The sequence below is a fragment of the Rhinopithecus bieti genome, unplaced genomic scaffold (assembly GCF_001698545.2).
Source record: "Rhinopithecus bieti isolate Rb0 unplaced genomic scaffold, ASM169854v2 scaffold_1304, whole genome shotgun sequence".
Classification (NCBI taxonomy): Eukaryota; Metazoa; Chordata; class Mammalia; order Primates; family Cercopithecidae; genus Rhinopithecus; species Rhinopithecus bieti.
Window position 1 is genome coordinate 268,383 of NW_016803307.1, and position 14,478 is coordinate 282,860.

Genomic DNA, 14,478 nt, shown 5'->3' on the forward strand with positions numbered 1-14,478 from the left:
AAAAAAAAAAAAAAAAAAAAAAAAAAAAAAACACTAATGTCAGATGACCTATTTTCTTTCTCAGTCTCAAAGAGTTGCCTTTTTACTCAAGGAAGCAATATTTATAACAATTAGAAATTGACTACTGTGTTGATTTGATTGTACCAAGTTTCAATATAAAATAAGTTGAATCATATACTCTTCTTACCATTATTTTTGTAATATTATTGAACATTCATTATTTGAGAAGATAAAATTGTCTCTTGAGACATATTATGCTAATGCAATAGAAATTATTAAATTTATGCATGAGATCTGTTTGTTATAATCTCTTAGAGAAAGAAACCATTATTATATCAGAACACCCTGAAGTATATGATCATTTTTACTATAGTAATATATGATTTGTTTTCCTTTTCATTGTGAAATTTCAGTTGAAGGTAAATATAAGTAAAATTCTTTGTTGATGCATTTATAGTCTAAAAGAAATTTAGAAAATAGTCAAGACTTGTTGTCTTAGTTTTACTTATTTATTAAACATAATACATAGAAACTAGTACCTATTTCTAAAACTATTCCAGAAGTAACTTCATGTTATAGATACAAATATACCCAACTTGAATGTATTGCTTTGTCTATCATTATTCCAAAAATGTAACTCAAAAATAAAATCAGACTACAAATTCATATGCTAACACATCATTTCTTAAAGTATGTTGCAGAGAACACTGCTAGTTCCTCAGAATATGCACTGCTATTGCACACACATTAAAATGTATTACATCGGTAGGTGAGTTTAGGAAACACTGGATTAACCTCACAGTCTTTAGTATGTTACAATACAAATATGAGTCTCCGAGGGGAAATGTGCCGTATAGTACATTTCCTGCTCAGTGTTTTCTGAATATTCTTGAGCACAAACCAGAACCACATTTTGTGACGCACTTTGGAAAATCAGAATTCCCAGGAAGAGTTTAGAAAATACATGATAGGAAAAACGAAAGATCCATTCAGCCTCAACAGCAATTATGGTGGAACTAACCAAACTGAAATGTATCGTAAAAAAATACTTTCCTCCCTTCTTCCACCTCTCTACCACTTCCCAGAAAAATTAGCTTTACTGTCATCTGACTTAGCAGAATCAGTGACTAAGATATTCCACATGGTTTAATAGATGGTATTCAAAGGGGTGGAAATGTCCTTCTAAGTCCATGTTAATTGATTTTTTTCTTCTCATGTTTGAAATATTGGAATAACATCAACCAAATTATGAGAACTTTCACTTGGCATTGGTAGATTTAAGAAATTTTGAAGAATTTGATATCATTCCTTTATTTCTGATTATGTATTGATTAACAGATGTAAAAGAGGCGCCTTCAACTGGTTCAGAACCTAGCAATCTTTTAGTCGGCAAACAGCAATAAACTCAGGGCAAAAATCAATACTTAAAAGTAGCAATTCACTCACCTAGGGTAAGAAAAGATTTATATTGGGTGCGTAGCAAAGAATCTTGCTTAACTTTTGTCTTGTCTTTGTCTTTGTCTTGTTTTATCTTTGTATGGAATAAACTGACGAATTTTTAAATTCTGCAGACTGGTGACTTTCTTACTTATTTACTATAGATCTTACCTTAGAAATTTTTTCAAATAAAGTCAATAATGTTCATTGCTTAAGTGTGTGACACATACTGTAACACTGTTCATAATAAAGATCCTTATGAGAAATACAGCTTTAATTTTAAACAAACGTATAACATGATATTATAATGTACACATATTTAAATATTTTAATGGGAAAATATTGTCTTCTTTTAAAACCAGACTTTTACAAACTTTACTATTTGTAATAAATAAATTGAATAAATTTCAGAAAATAGTGAACTCCTCAAGAACACATTTTTCAACCGTCTTCAGCAACCTAGCCAGTCATACTGTGTTTCATTGGTATTAACATGAAACATAATGCTCGATGAACTGAAGTTTTTGGATATTTATTCACGTAAACAGCGAAAATAACTTTTATTGGAAACTCTCAAAGATACATCAGAGATTTTCCAACTCTCTTAAATAGAAAATACTGAGCATAGGCAAAACTTTTCTTGATAACATTGTCATCGGATCTCCTGTATCTGAAAGGTGTCAAGTTCCTTAGCTCTATTTGCTTGTACACTTAATTACCCCAGACACTGGGCTTTCATGTGTTCTCCCTACTCACAGAACAGCCTCTCTTCTCAGTGCAGGTGAATGTTCTTATGCCTCTGATGTGCCCCCATATTTCCCCGCAATCTTTGGAAGTCAATCTGAGGCTAGCCCTAGGCCTCTGCTACAGAGTAATGTTCATGAGTTTTGTGACAGCTACTTCCTCTAAGGAAAGGTTTTTGCTCACTTCTAGATTTATAGCTGTATTCAAAATAGAGTCAGGCATGCACAATGTCTGACTTTCCAGAAAGTGAAATGCTAATACATCGAATCACTTCAAATAAGAAGAATCCATCTTCACTTTGTGCACTTGCCCGATGTCCACTATGTTCTCTTGCAAAACTTCCTGTAAAAGACTGCCAGGAAGCTCAGGGTCAAATTTCACACTAATTCATAGCAACTATTTATTCATGTATTTATTTACTCCCTATCTGGTTCCATAAAGGTTTTATAAACACTAAGCCTTTATGCTTACCATATCTGGGTTTTCTTTTTACTTTTAAATACATTTTAACTTTTTTCTTTCCATATTAGTAAACTTTGGGCATGTGCTTTTTAAGTGAATCAGGCCAAAACAGTCTAAAATAGGTTTAGGCTAGGGACTTCACATACATTATAGTTTTATTCTTCACAAAAGCCTTCAGATTAGTTATCACTGTTCCCTATCTTACACATGAATTAATGGAGACTCAGAAAGATTAAACAAAACCCATGGTCTTATGTTTGGTACTTGTGGGCAAGAATTTTCACCAAGCCCTTTCTGATTCAAAATCACTGGTTTGCTCAAGGACACATGGCCTTTCCAAATAGTCAAAAAGCAAAATACTCTGTGGCCATTACCTGTCTGGACAATCACCTAGGGCAGAGGTCAAAAGTGGGTACTGAAAATGATGACCTGATTCCTTTAAGAAAAGGTCGTATATTTTATTCAATATATTACTTTAAGATCTTGAGATTCTAATACACTTCAGGAGTTTTCAACCAAGTATGGTTCTTTTTTTCATTTTTCTAGTTTTAATATCTTGAATAGTCCATAAACCTCAACTTCACATGTCTAGAACAATGTATTACCATGAATTTGGTCTCATTATGGACTATATTATCTTACTTTTTTTATTTATGCTGGTATTAAAATTAGTTATGACCTGTTCCAATGTTAACTCTGTAGCCACAGTAAATTTACAAACATAGCTACCTATGCTCATCAGATGAGCCATGGACAGCACATTTAATTCAAGGTTATAGTATATTTTGTATTTCAGCAAATATAAGTGAACATTATTAATCATTGACATTTAATTGCTTAATATCGAGGCAAAATTACTTTTATAACTTCTATAGTAAAAAACTTTATCCTTATACTAGAAGTTCATTAAACTTAATAAAACATTAACATATTCCATAGTATTTATTTTTCTTGGCACATATTCCTGGTATCTCTGAGAAAAAAATGGACTTTGAACACTTGCTAAGCTTCACATACATAAATAAAACAATCTTCCAGTGCTGAGGCAATCACAATGAGAGGTCAAAATAAATGGATTCCAGTTTTTAAAATGAAGGTAAACCACATCATTTAACTAAATCAAACTTGCCCTCATTTGTGTAATGGCATTTTATGTATAACTTTATTACATTGTTTTCAGGAAAGCCCATGGAACTCATTAATTTTAAAGTTATTGACCAGCAAAACATGGAAACAGAGGCTGGCTAGCATAACTTTTCCAATCTATGACAGTTGCTCTACTACCCTGTCAATTTCATTATAAATCTGTGTGTGCTAGATCTCATGTCTTACCGTCAGTTTCTCCTCTAAATTCTTGTTTAATACGCTTCTTTTTTCATGCTTTTCAAGTTCCATATTGAAAGAGAATGAGAAGGAGAGAAAGACTGAGAGACAGAGGTTCAGATTCTGTCTAGAAAATGATTCGACGTGCTTACATGTTAGATATTGCAGGACATTCCAAGTTGTGAGAGCCTAGGACACTATCAGAGAGCCCTAGCGATAATTTCTGGTTAGCTAGTGTTTCCATTTATAGATGTTCAAACCCTATAAACAGAGCACTGAAGAGAAGTCAGGCAGCTGGCCTTAGATAATGATAAATGTCCCTAGATATAAAAGCAAACTCTTCAGCAGAATATTCCAACAGGTTAGGCTCCCTGAACCAATACAGATGTATGTGACAAAAAGCCACGATCAAAGAATTCATTAACAGTTGTTGCAACAGAATAAAATATACTCTAGAATATAGGCTTAATAAATCAGTTAAAAAGAACAAATGTGATAGTCAGATAGCAAATAAAATCAGCGGATCTAGGGCTTCCAAATTCCAATTTGCATCCTAGTAGTGTAGATATTTATGTATTACTTTGTAGATTTTTTAAAATGTTGCTTAAAGAGGAAGACCAAAAGTATAACTAATTAAAACTATAAAGACATGCAAACATATACTCAAGGGGTGTTGTCAACTTTATTCCATGGAGAGTAGACAAAATGATGTTTAAAATACCATGAAATAAAAGCGTTTTCTTCACAAAACAGATTTGGTTCTCCATTATCCTGGCTTTTCACTGGGAGCAAAATTATGATATAGAAGATAAAACTCATTTTTTCAGTGGAACAAGTATTTTCAGCTTTCTTTAGAAAATGTTACATGCCTTAAAGAAAATTAATTGGGCAACTTAATGGTAAGTAGTTCTCCCTGTGTTTTGCAGCAAAACAAAATATATGGATGGTAATAGAAGAATATAAATGGAATTCAGAGTAAACTAAGACTGTTTCTCTATGGTGATTTAATCCCTCATCCTGTTTAAAACATCCTTTTAACACTTGTTTTTTGGTTTTGTTTTGTTTTGTTTTTTACTTTAACTCAAATTCCTTATCAGCTTTTCCTTCATAGGAAAACATTTCAGAAAATGTGTTGTGAAGCTCTATCCTTTCAAACGATTGCAGTCAATCCTCTGTTGTCAGGCAGGGTTGCTCCAGAATTTATTCTGCATCCTGATGGAAGGATTGAAGACTTCAGAAGTGAAACACTGAGTAGGCAATAAACCTATCCTTCAGGATGATAAATTCAGAAACACTATATTAGATTCATGGGCAAAAGGGGCTTCCCCTTTTCACTCAAATCTAAATTCCAGAAAGGAAATTATTTATGCTGGTTATTGTCCTAACAAGTTGGAAAACAAAAATCTTAAAGATTGATTAACCTGCAAGATTAATATGTGTCAAAAGCAAGGCAATTGTTAAAATCTTAAGTGAATGAACTTCCTAAACCTCTCTAGAAAAAAAAAAAAAAAAATCATGCTGTGACTGCAAAAGGAAACTCAATTCATGCTCAGCATGCGAGTTTAATGCCTGAAGACTAAATCCAGGATCCGGTTAGGAGGAAAAGGAATGGTGTGTGTGATGCAGAGTTGGTTGGCAGATGAGAATATGGTAGTGATTTGGAAGAGATGTGCGAGGCATGAAGAGTTTTAGTTACACAAACATGTGCTAAGTACCTATAATAGATAAAGATTATCCTAGGGGCAGGTAGATTTTTAAAAAATAAAATAATTGAAAATAATAATACAATTTTAAAATACAATCTCTGGATTTTGGCCCTCAACAAACTCACAACCGAGGTGCGACTGGATAATAGTAGGATAATAACCCTCATATAGCACAGTTCCTTGGCATACTCACCGTGTGCTAGGTACTGCTTTAAGGCTTTCCAAGTGTTATTTCAATTCACCTTTAAAATTACTCTAGAGGGTAGATATTATTATCTTCCCCATTGTTATGGACTAAATTTGTGCCCCCAAAATTCATATGTTGAAGTTCTCATCCCCCAATACCCTAGAATGTGACTGTATGTAAAGAATGTTCTTGAAAGAGGTAATTAAGGTTAAATGAAGGCATTAGGGTGGGCTCCAATCCATTATGAGTGATTCCTTCTAAGAAGAAATTAGAACACAGGCACTCACAGAGGGAAAGCCCTGTGAAGACTCACTGAGAAGATGCCCATCTATAAGTCAAAGAGAGCAGCCTTAGATGAAAACAACCCCGGTGCCGCAGGGTAAGCAGCAGCTACCATGAGAAGAGTTTGGTGGGACATCTCACACCATCTTGCTGGCACAGCCTACCAAAAAGTCAGAAGACAGAACTTAGGCTGACTATGAATCTGTGAACAAATGCATGGACAGCATTTGTAAAATAAATGAAGAATACCTGAAGAGAAAGATCCCAGCAGCCCCACTGTCACATTGATATCATCAGTTGTTTGATTTTATGGACAATCTGGCAGACCTCAGCTGCCTGGTTTAGCGAGCTGATAACAAGACATGCCAGCCTTACAACAAAGATAGGGTTAAAGAGAAGATCTACATGCTCCTGGATCAGCAGGCCTAACAGACCAGGACGTAATTGAGTTAGAAGCACTAGGGGAATGAGGGTGGGCTTCACAGGTTTGTACAAAGAACAAGCTGTAGTGGAAGTTTAGGATTGCAGTGTTTCTGTTTCCATTTGGTTACACTCTAGCCAGGATTGCATGTATTAGATAAATGTGAGGGTCCTGTTCAACCTGAAGCTCTTGTTGTTCCCCTTTTTTACTTTTACTTTTTTCTTTTTTTTTTTAAACATTGTTTGTGATGATTTGGATGGAATTTGTTCTTGGTCAGTTAACGTTGGCCCCAATCCTCCAAACTGTCCATAACATTTGCTGTACTAACTAGTCTTTACAACGAAGTTAGAGGTGGAAAAAATTTTTAAATAAAAAATAAATTTACAAATATTTATTAAAGGAAGAAACTAACTGTGCTGACACTTTGACTTCAGTCATCAATCCTCCAGAACTTTGAGGAAACAAACCTCTGCTGTTTAAACCACTCAGTCTGTGGTATTCAGTAGGGCAGACAAATCAAACTAATATACCCATTTCAGAGTTGAAAAAGCAAGACACAGTTACACAACTAATAAGCAGCCATCAAGTCCCCTAGCCTAAGCTCCTCACCAGCCACTATGCACTTTAGCTTCTCTTCTGAACAAATCACTTCCTCACAGGTGTAGCAGGGGACTGGATAAATAGCACCAGCACTGTGTGGAGAATGCTTTCTCTTCCATGCCTTTTCAGAGATATGTTTGAATATGCTTTAGATACGATTGAGGTACAGAAGCTTTCTTTAGATGAAATTAAACCCAGGCAAAAGCTAGCTCTCATCTACTTGCTGGTCAAACAGAAAAGAGATTGAGCCACTCCGGTCTCCTTTCCATTTGTCAGTCACAACAAACATGTTCCTTCTTTTGGAGCTGTCTTCCTGGAGTGCTCTCCCCACAGATAGTCACGTAGCTCCCTTCTCACTTCATCCAGGCCTTCCCCGTCACAAACAGCAAACCCATCACTCTTTGTTCACTCATTTGCTGTGTTCTTCTTCATAGATCTTACCATCTTTGTTATTAATTACGTCACATTATATGTTAAATTTATCCATATGAACTTTGTAGTTTGCCTCCCCTGCTAGAGTATAAGCATGAAACTGTGCTTTATTCATCATATTATTCAGGCATGTACAATGTAGTGTGAGCCAAATAAATACCTGTGAAACAAAGGAGGGCAAGAGGAAAAGGAAGGAAAGAAAAAAGCAAAAAAGGAAAGGAGAATGAGAGGGCGGGCAGGGGAGAAAACTGATCCAATGAATGAGACTTGAGACACTTAATACATAATTGTTTATAAGACTTTTGATATCCTACTCACATAACTACTAAAGGAGAAAGAAATGGATTTAGGAAGCAGGGACAACTGAATTTGTTTGCAGATTCTGCTACTGTCTAGTTGGCTCATTTTGAGCAAACTGCTTACTTAATTATCAGAGTCTCAGTTCCCTGTCCCCTAAATAGAGGGATGATACCAATCTTGTGTGTTGTTACAAAAATTAAATGTGGTACATTTTGTGTGTAAGGAACTTAACAGAATGTTTGGCACCCAGTGGGTCCTCAGTAAAAGCGTGTGACATTATTTCTCTAGTCTACATGATATTTATGTAGGAAAAAGGTGACTTCAAAGATACTATCCAAACCCTAATAAGTGTGGCAAAAAAATTAACTAGACCAGGGATCCCCAACCCCTGGGCCATGGACCAGTGCTGGTCTGTGGCCTGTTAGGAAATGGACCGCACAGCAGGAGGTGAGTGACAGCTCAGCGAGCATTACCATCTGAGCTCCGCCACCTGTCAGATCAGCGGCAGCATTAGATTCTCATAGGAGCGTGAATCTTATTGTGAACTGCACATGTAAGGAATTCAGGTTTCATGCTCCTTATGAGAATCTAACAAATGCCTGATGATCCGAGGTGGCACAGTTTCACCCAGAAACCATCCCCCACCCCTAGCCCCATCTGTCGAAAAATTGTCTTCTGGGAAACCAAAGAGGTTGGAAACCACTGAAATAGAAAATAAGAGCAAATATTTACAAGTTATTTATCTGATAAAAGATTTGTATCCAGGATACATAAAGAATTCTTGCAACTCAACAATAAAAAGACAAATAACCCAATGTAAAAAAATGGACAAAAGATTTGAATAGACATTTCTCCAAAGAAAACAAATGGCCAACAAGCACATGGAAAGATGTTCAACATCACAGTGATTAGGAAGCACAAAGCAAAACCAGGAGATAACACTTCACACCTATTAGAATGGCTAAAAATAAAACACAAACAATAACAAGCATTGGCAAGGATGTGAGGAAATTAAAACCCTCTTATATTACTCCTGAAATTATAAAGGGGCACAGCCACTTTACACAACTATGTGGCAATTCCTCAAAATGCTATACATAGAATTACAATATTACTCAGAAATTCCACTGCTATCTATATACACAAGAGAAGTGACAACCTGTGTACACACAAAACTTCTACCCAAATATTCATGACAGCATTATTTGTAATTGTCGAAAGGTGGGAAAAACACAAATATCTACCAGTATATGGACGATAATACAGATGTGGTATATCCATACAGGGAAAATTATTCAGCAATAAAAAGGAATTAAGTATTAATACATGCAAGAGCAGGGATGAACCTTGAAAATACAATAAGCGAAAGAAGCCAGTCACGAAAGATGACCTATTACATGATTTATTTACATAAAATGTCCACAATAGGCAAATTCATGGAATCAGAAAGATCATTTGTGGTTTCCAGTGGTAGGAGGGAAGGCAGAACAGGGAGTGACTACTAATGGGAATAGAGTTACTCTTTTGGATGATGAAAACGTTATGAAATTGGACATTGATGATGATTTTGTACAACTTTGAAAATATACTAAAAATCACTGAAGTGTATGTACAGTGTAAAAGGATAAGTTTTATAGCATATAAGTTATATGTTAAGAAGGCTATTATTTAAAAAAAAATTGACAGAGGAAGATTTGTAATTCCTTTTTAAGCTGGAAAGTTATTATTTTTCCCAGGAATATAATACACACATAGGGTCGCTCCAAACAGGAAATTAAAATGTAAACTGCAGTAGCCAAGCAAGAATTCCATTCAAAATGGAAACAAATGACTGCTGGCAAATAATATTTGGTTCAAGATATTCCCACCTCATTTCATTCCTTTGTAGTCAATACACATGCTTCCCAAATAAGTGCCTGATGAGTTTGTGCCCGTATTCAGAAACTGGAGGAAAGTGGAACTTACAGCAATTAAAATTGCTTGTTCAATTTTGTACTGGATCAGAGAGCCAAATGTAAATTAACCTTAATAGTGGTTAAAGTTGATTTAACTCAACTGCCATTTTAAAAACTTCCTTCTCCACAAAAAAAAAAAAAGCACAGATAGATGCTCTACTGCTGAAACTACACAAGGTAGAGAAGGCATAAATGAAAACAAATGCTGTTTCCTTTTGAAAGAATGACAATCTGCCAAACATGGTATAGACAACCCAGGATCTTCCCCATTATATGCTCTAAGGATAAATATCTTTTTACTAAGACAGGGGTCCTCTTCTGGGACAGTTGATGCTTTTATATGGGTTTCTTATCATTCCACGTAGCCCATCCAGAACATGAGTCTGTTATTCCCCCCTTGATCAATTCAGAAGCCCATGTAATCTCCACACCCATTTAATGATTGACCAGGATACCATACTCAGCACATGCGTCAGGTACCCAAGAGCCTAATCCAAAGGTAGCTCAGACCAAGCACTGAGCACTGATCTCAAACAGTTAATTTCTGATCTATTGGTGTTGCTCTTAGTTCAGAGCTTATGCCTTTGTCTCTAGAAAGTTGTGTTCCAATTGGTAGTCACAGCATTGGGGAGGCAGAGGGGTGGAGGCAAGCAAGAGAATGGTTCCCAGCTCTTTCTGGTTGTCTCAGCATCCTTACCTGAATCTATTTATCAGCTTTGGCAGCTGCAAACTCTCAAGGAGCAGCTGTCAACTCTTCTACAGGAAGACTTTTAACCTCCCATCACCACCCTTTTTAAGGCATCTGTTATGGATTCTGTAGGCAAGCAGTACTGAGTTCTAAAAGTTGTGGTGGGTACTCGGAGCTTGTGAAAAGATAATGTCTATAGAGAAATTTCTTAAAGTTGAATTCGTCACTATATAATAAATATTGTTTGTAAGTTGAAGCTGCCAAGCCGATAAAAAAAACCAACCCCAAAATATCAGTAGATGATAATTATGATAATGACAGCTTAACAAACTTGTACCTTTGTAATTACTGTTCTTCAGTGAAACATAAACTATTTCTACTGGAATGTGATTTTTTGTCTTCTTTTGATACTGGTTTTCCCCTTATTTTGGTTCTGGGCCATATTTTTTGAATGACTGTAAAAAAGACATTTTATTCCATCTAAGGGAGAAAACAGGGTCTTTCTAAAATTACTTCTGAGGTAGAGTGTTTTGAAGCATTAGAAAATATTTGAATCAAGTGAGAACTGTAAGAACTTTGAAAAGTTTTTTTTTTAATTTGTGCACCATCTAAAAAATGCAATTCCTTTATTGGAAACTTATTGAAAAGTAAAATGTNAAGCCGATAAAAAAAACCAACCCCAAAATATCAGTAGATGATAATTATGATAATGACAGCTTAACAAACTTGTACCTTTGTAATTACTGTTCTTCAGTGAAACATAAACTATTTCTACTGGAATGTGATTTTTTGTCTTCTTTTGATACTGGTTTTCCCCTTATTTTGGTTCTGGGCCATATTTTTTGAATGACTGTAAAAAAGACATTTTATTCCATCTAAGGGAGAAAACAGGGTCTTTCTAAAATTACTTCTGAGGTAGAGTGTTTTTGAAGCATTAGAAAATATTTGAATCAAGTGAGAACTGTAAGAACTTTGAAAAGTTTTTTTTTTAATTTGTGCATCATCTAAAAAATGCAATTCCTTTATTGGAAACTTATTGAAAAGTAAAATGTGAGGTTTTAAAAAACTGCTACTATTAACACTGATGACAATTTCTACATAACAATAGTAATTAGGATGTAAAACTAAATTCATACCTTCAGAGTTTATAAAACAAACTGGCTAAAATCAGTTGAGAATCAAGTCCAGCATGTTCCATTTTCTCAACTACTATATAATAACACGTTTTCAAGGGGCTTTCAATATATTTTCTCTTGTGCATGATTACATCCACAGAGGTACGTGGTTGAAGAGGTTTTGCTCTTGCATTTGCAATAAATATATTTCTAGGCCCTTTCAACTTCCTAGTAGTTCCTAGTAGCCACTTTCTGTCTATCTGTCTGTCTGTCTGTCTCTGTCTCTTTCTCACACACACACACACCATTACTATTTCAGGAGTAAAAACAACAAACCAAGATAAACTCACAAGATTTTAGGGAAAAGGACTCAGAAACAGAATTACAACGTGTGTTTCTAACTTTGGAAAGGAGTTCCGGATTTAAGTTTTCCTAGGTCTTTATGACTTAATCAACACAACCAGATTCAACACCCAGCTCACCCCTCCCCTAAACCCAGCAGCTTAACTGTCATGGTTGTGTTGACATGATAAATCATTTCGCCCCCAAAGTAACAACTCCGTGCCCTTTGAGACAGTGTGCCCAAAATGTACTTTCAGTTTTATCAGTTGAAATTGTAACATGTTCCAAAGCAATCTGCACTTATACAGAAAGAATGCTTACCTTTCTACTGACTTGGAAGCAGCTTGCAGGAGAGTAATCCATCAGGGAGGTCAATGGCCACATTCCCAGAACAGCTGACCCTGTCAGTCATCGGAAAATACTGTTTACTCTGTAACTAATACTGGATACCAGGCACAAGAGGCACAAACCAAATTTTTAAAAAAGAGTCAGGCATAAACCTCATTCCCACTGGGACCACTTCACAAAAACAGTACTTGCTAAGTTCCCCCCAAAATATTGCTTTATAAGAATGTCTTAGCAATAGTGGGAATTCTGAATCAAGTGTTCAAAGTTTTGCAACATACCCAACTATCTAATTTTTAGTGTACTGATGAAAATTCTTTAAGCTTCCCTAAGGACATAAGTGGTAGCGGAGTAAAATGTTACTGAAAATTGAATTTCTCTTCTATTTATGTTGACTGGATTTTTTAAATAAAATTGAAAGTCCTTCTGAAGTGAAATGTCAGTTACTCCAGAGAAGGAAAGTCGGAATTATGCAATAGCTGTGCATGATAAGGCTGAACAAACCCCACAGTCAGGCAGGACAATTGCCCTGCTTCCTAGCCACCAAAAAACGTCCAGAGAGGGCAGACTTCTGCTGAATCTTCCTCAGTTCCCACAGATTTTCTTCGCTAATTACTCTCAACAGAAGTGAGTCTGTGTTACCCCAAAGGCCACTACTTCGATGTCTAGCCTCTGTGCAAAGGGATCCAATTTTGGGCTCTGGCCCACGTGGAAGTTCCATTTAAAGCATGGCCAGGGAAGAGACTCAGAATTTGAAAGGCAAATTATTGCTCATTTACTTGACTATCTGTGGAAAATAAATCATCTCAGCTTAGCTTTGTCATCCCACACGGTAAATCATCCCACCTGCCTTCTATGGTGTATTTTTAAAAGAAGGAAGATATCACAATGATTTATTTGCCTTTTGGGATCATTCACATTGTAACTCAAGGTACCCTAGTAACTCGTAACTGTGGTACACTGAGTTTCTGTGGTTTCAAAAGGTTCCGGGAAGAAGCTCAGCTACAGTAAAAGAAAAACCAGGTAAAACCAGAGTTGCCTGAGTTGGAGATGAAGTTTGGTGAACTCTCCTTATTACCATCTTAAAATCCCTTCCTAGGGAGGATTTTATTAACCGTTTTCTATACCTGCAATGTATGAAGAAGCATGATCAGGACTGTGCCTTCACTGCCTTTACCCCGCCTTTCATACAGCGACTCAGCCAACCAGCATAATGAAAGCCCCGCTCTCACCTTCCTTCGGAGAGACGCACTGCTTTGGAAACTACCCCCAGTGTTCTCCTTACTTGTTGCAAGTAACAAGAATCCCCTTGTTAAATCCTCCTTGGTTGTGGTAATTGGGTTAACACCTGCCAAGCAATCAAAATCATCCATTGTGTGGGTCACACCACTATTCTCTTTCATGATTCCCACTAGTTGAGTTGATTGATGTTGGTGATTTCTAAGTGAATGCTCATGTAAAAAACAATGTCATTTTAGGACATGATTTGATTATTTTCTATCCAGTTCAGTAATATGATAATCATGGGTCAAGTACGTCAACATCCCTGTGTGGACATTGACAGCTTTCAGGAGTCGAACACACAGTCTACTGTCAAGAGTTTAGTTAGAAATGAACAGGATCACATACACCACAGCAGGCTGAATGTGCTAAGTGCTGAGTTAGGAATATAAATGATGTGCTTCAAGAGCCAAAGAAAGAAAAGATGATTCTGTCTGGGGACATTGTTCATGATTTCACACAGATGTTAGATTTGAGCTGGGCCATCCTAATCCTTGCTGCTAAAAGTGATCTTTGGATATCAACATTTATGTCATGTGAGAGCTTATTAAGAATTAAAAACTTGAATCCCACCCCAGACACACAGAGGCAGAATCTGCACTTTAATAAGGTCTACAGGTTAATCATATGGGCATTCAAGTTTCAGAAGCACTGATTTAACTATTTTAGAATTGCTAGAGATATAGAAAGACGGACATGTCAGGTGTACACAAAAATAATGAAAGCCAATAGATATAGAGGATTAATAGAGTGCCTACGGAGGATTTACGTCTGTCACCTAACAGTAAGGGTAAAAAACACCACAACCACTTATTAGGACCCAGTGACTCTGCTAAATGATTGATTATGCTATCTCAT

At 36.1% G+C, this 14,478-nt stretch overlaps 1 protein-coding gene across 8 annotated transcripts in view; it reads right to left on the reverse strand.

Moving 5' to 3' along the window:
- Positions 1 to 12,390, reverse strand: part of MLIP (muscular LMNA interacting protein) — a 268,127-nt gene extending 255,737 nt beyond the window's left edge. For 6 of the 8 annotated variants that reach the window (XM_017872849.1, XM_017872833.1, XM_017872802.1 and 3 more), the window contains exon 1: positions 3,976 to 4,143. In XM_017872849.1, the coding sequence (XP_017728338.1) occupies positions 3,976 to 4,038 (63 nt within the window). In that variant the 5' untranslated portion in view covers positions 4,039 to 4,143. Of the gene's footprint in view, positions 1 to 3,975; positions 4,144 to 12,315 lie in introns of those variants that run through there. The other 2 variants (XM_017872818.1, XM_017872812.1) reach the window with 2 other exon arrangements.
- Positions 12,391 to 14,478: the final 2,088 nt, after the last annotated feature.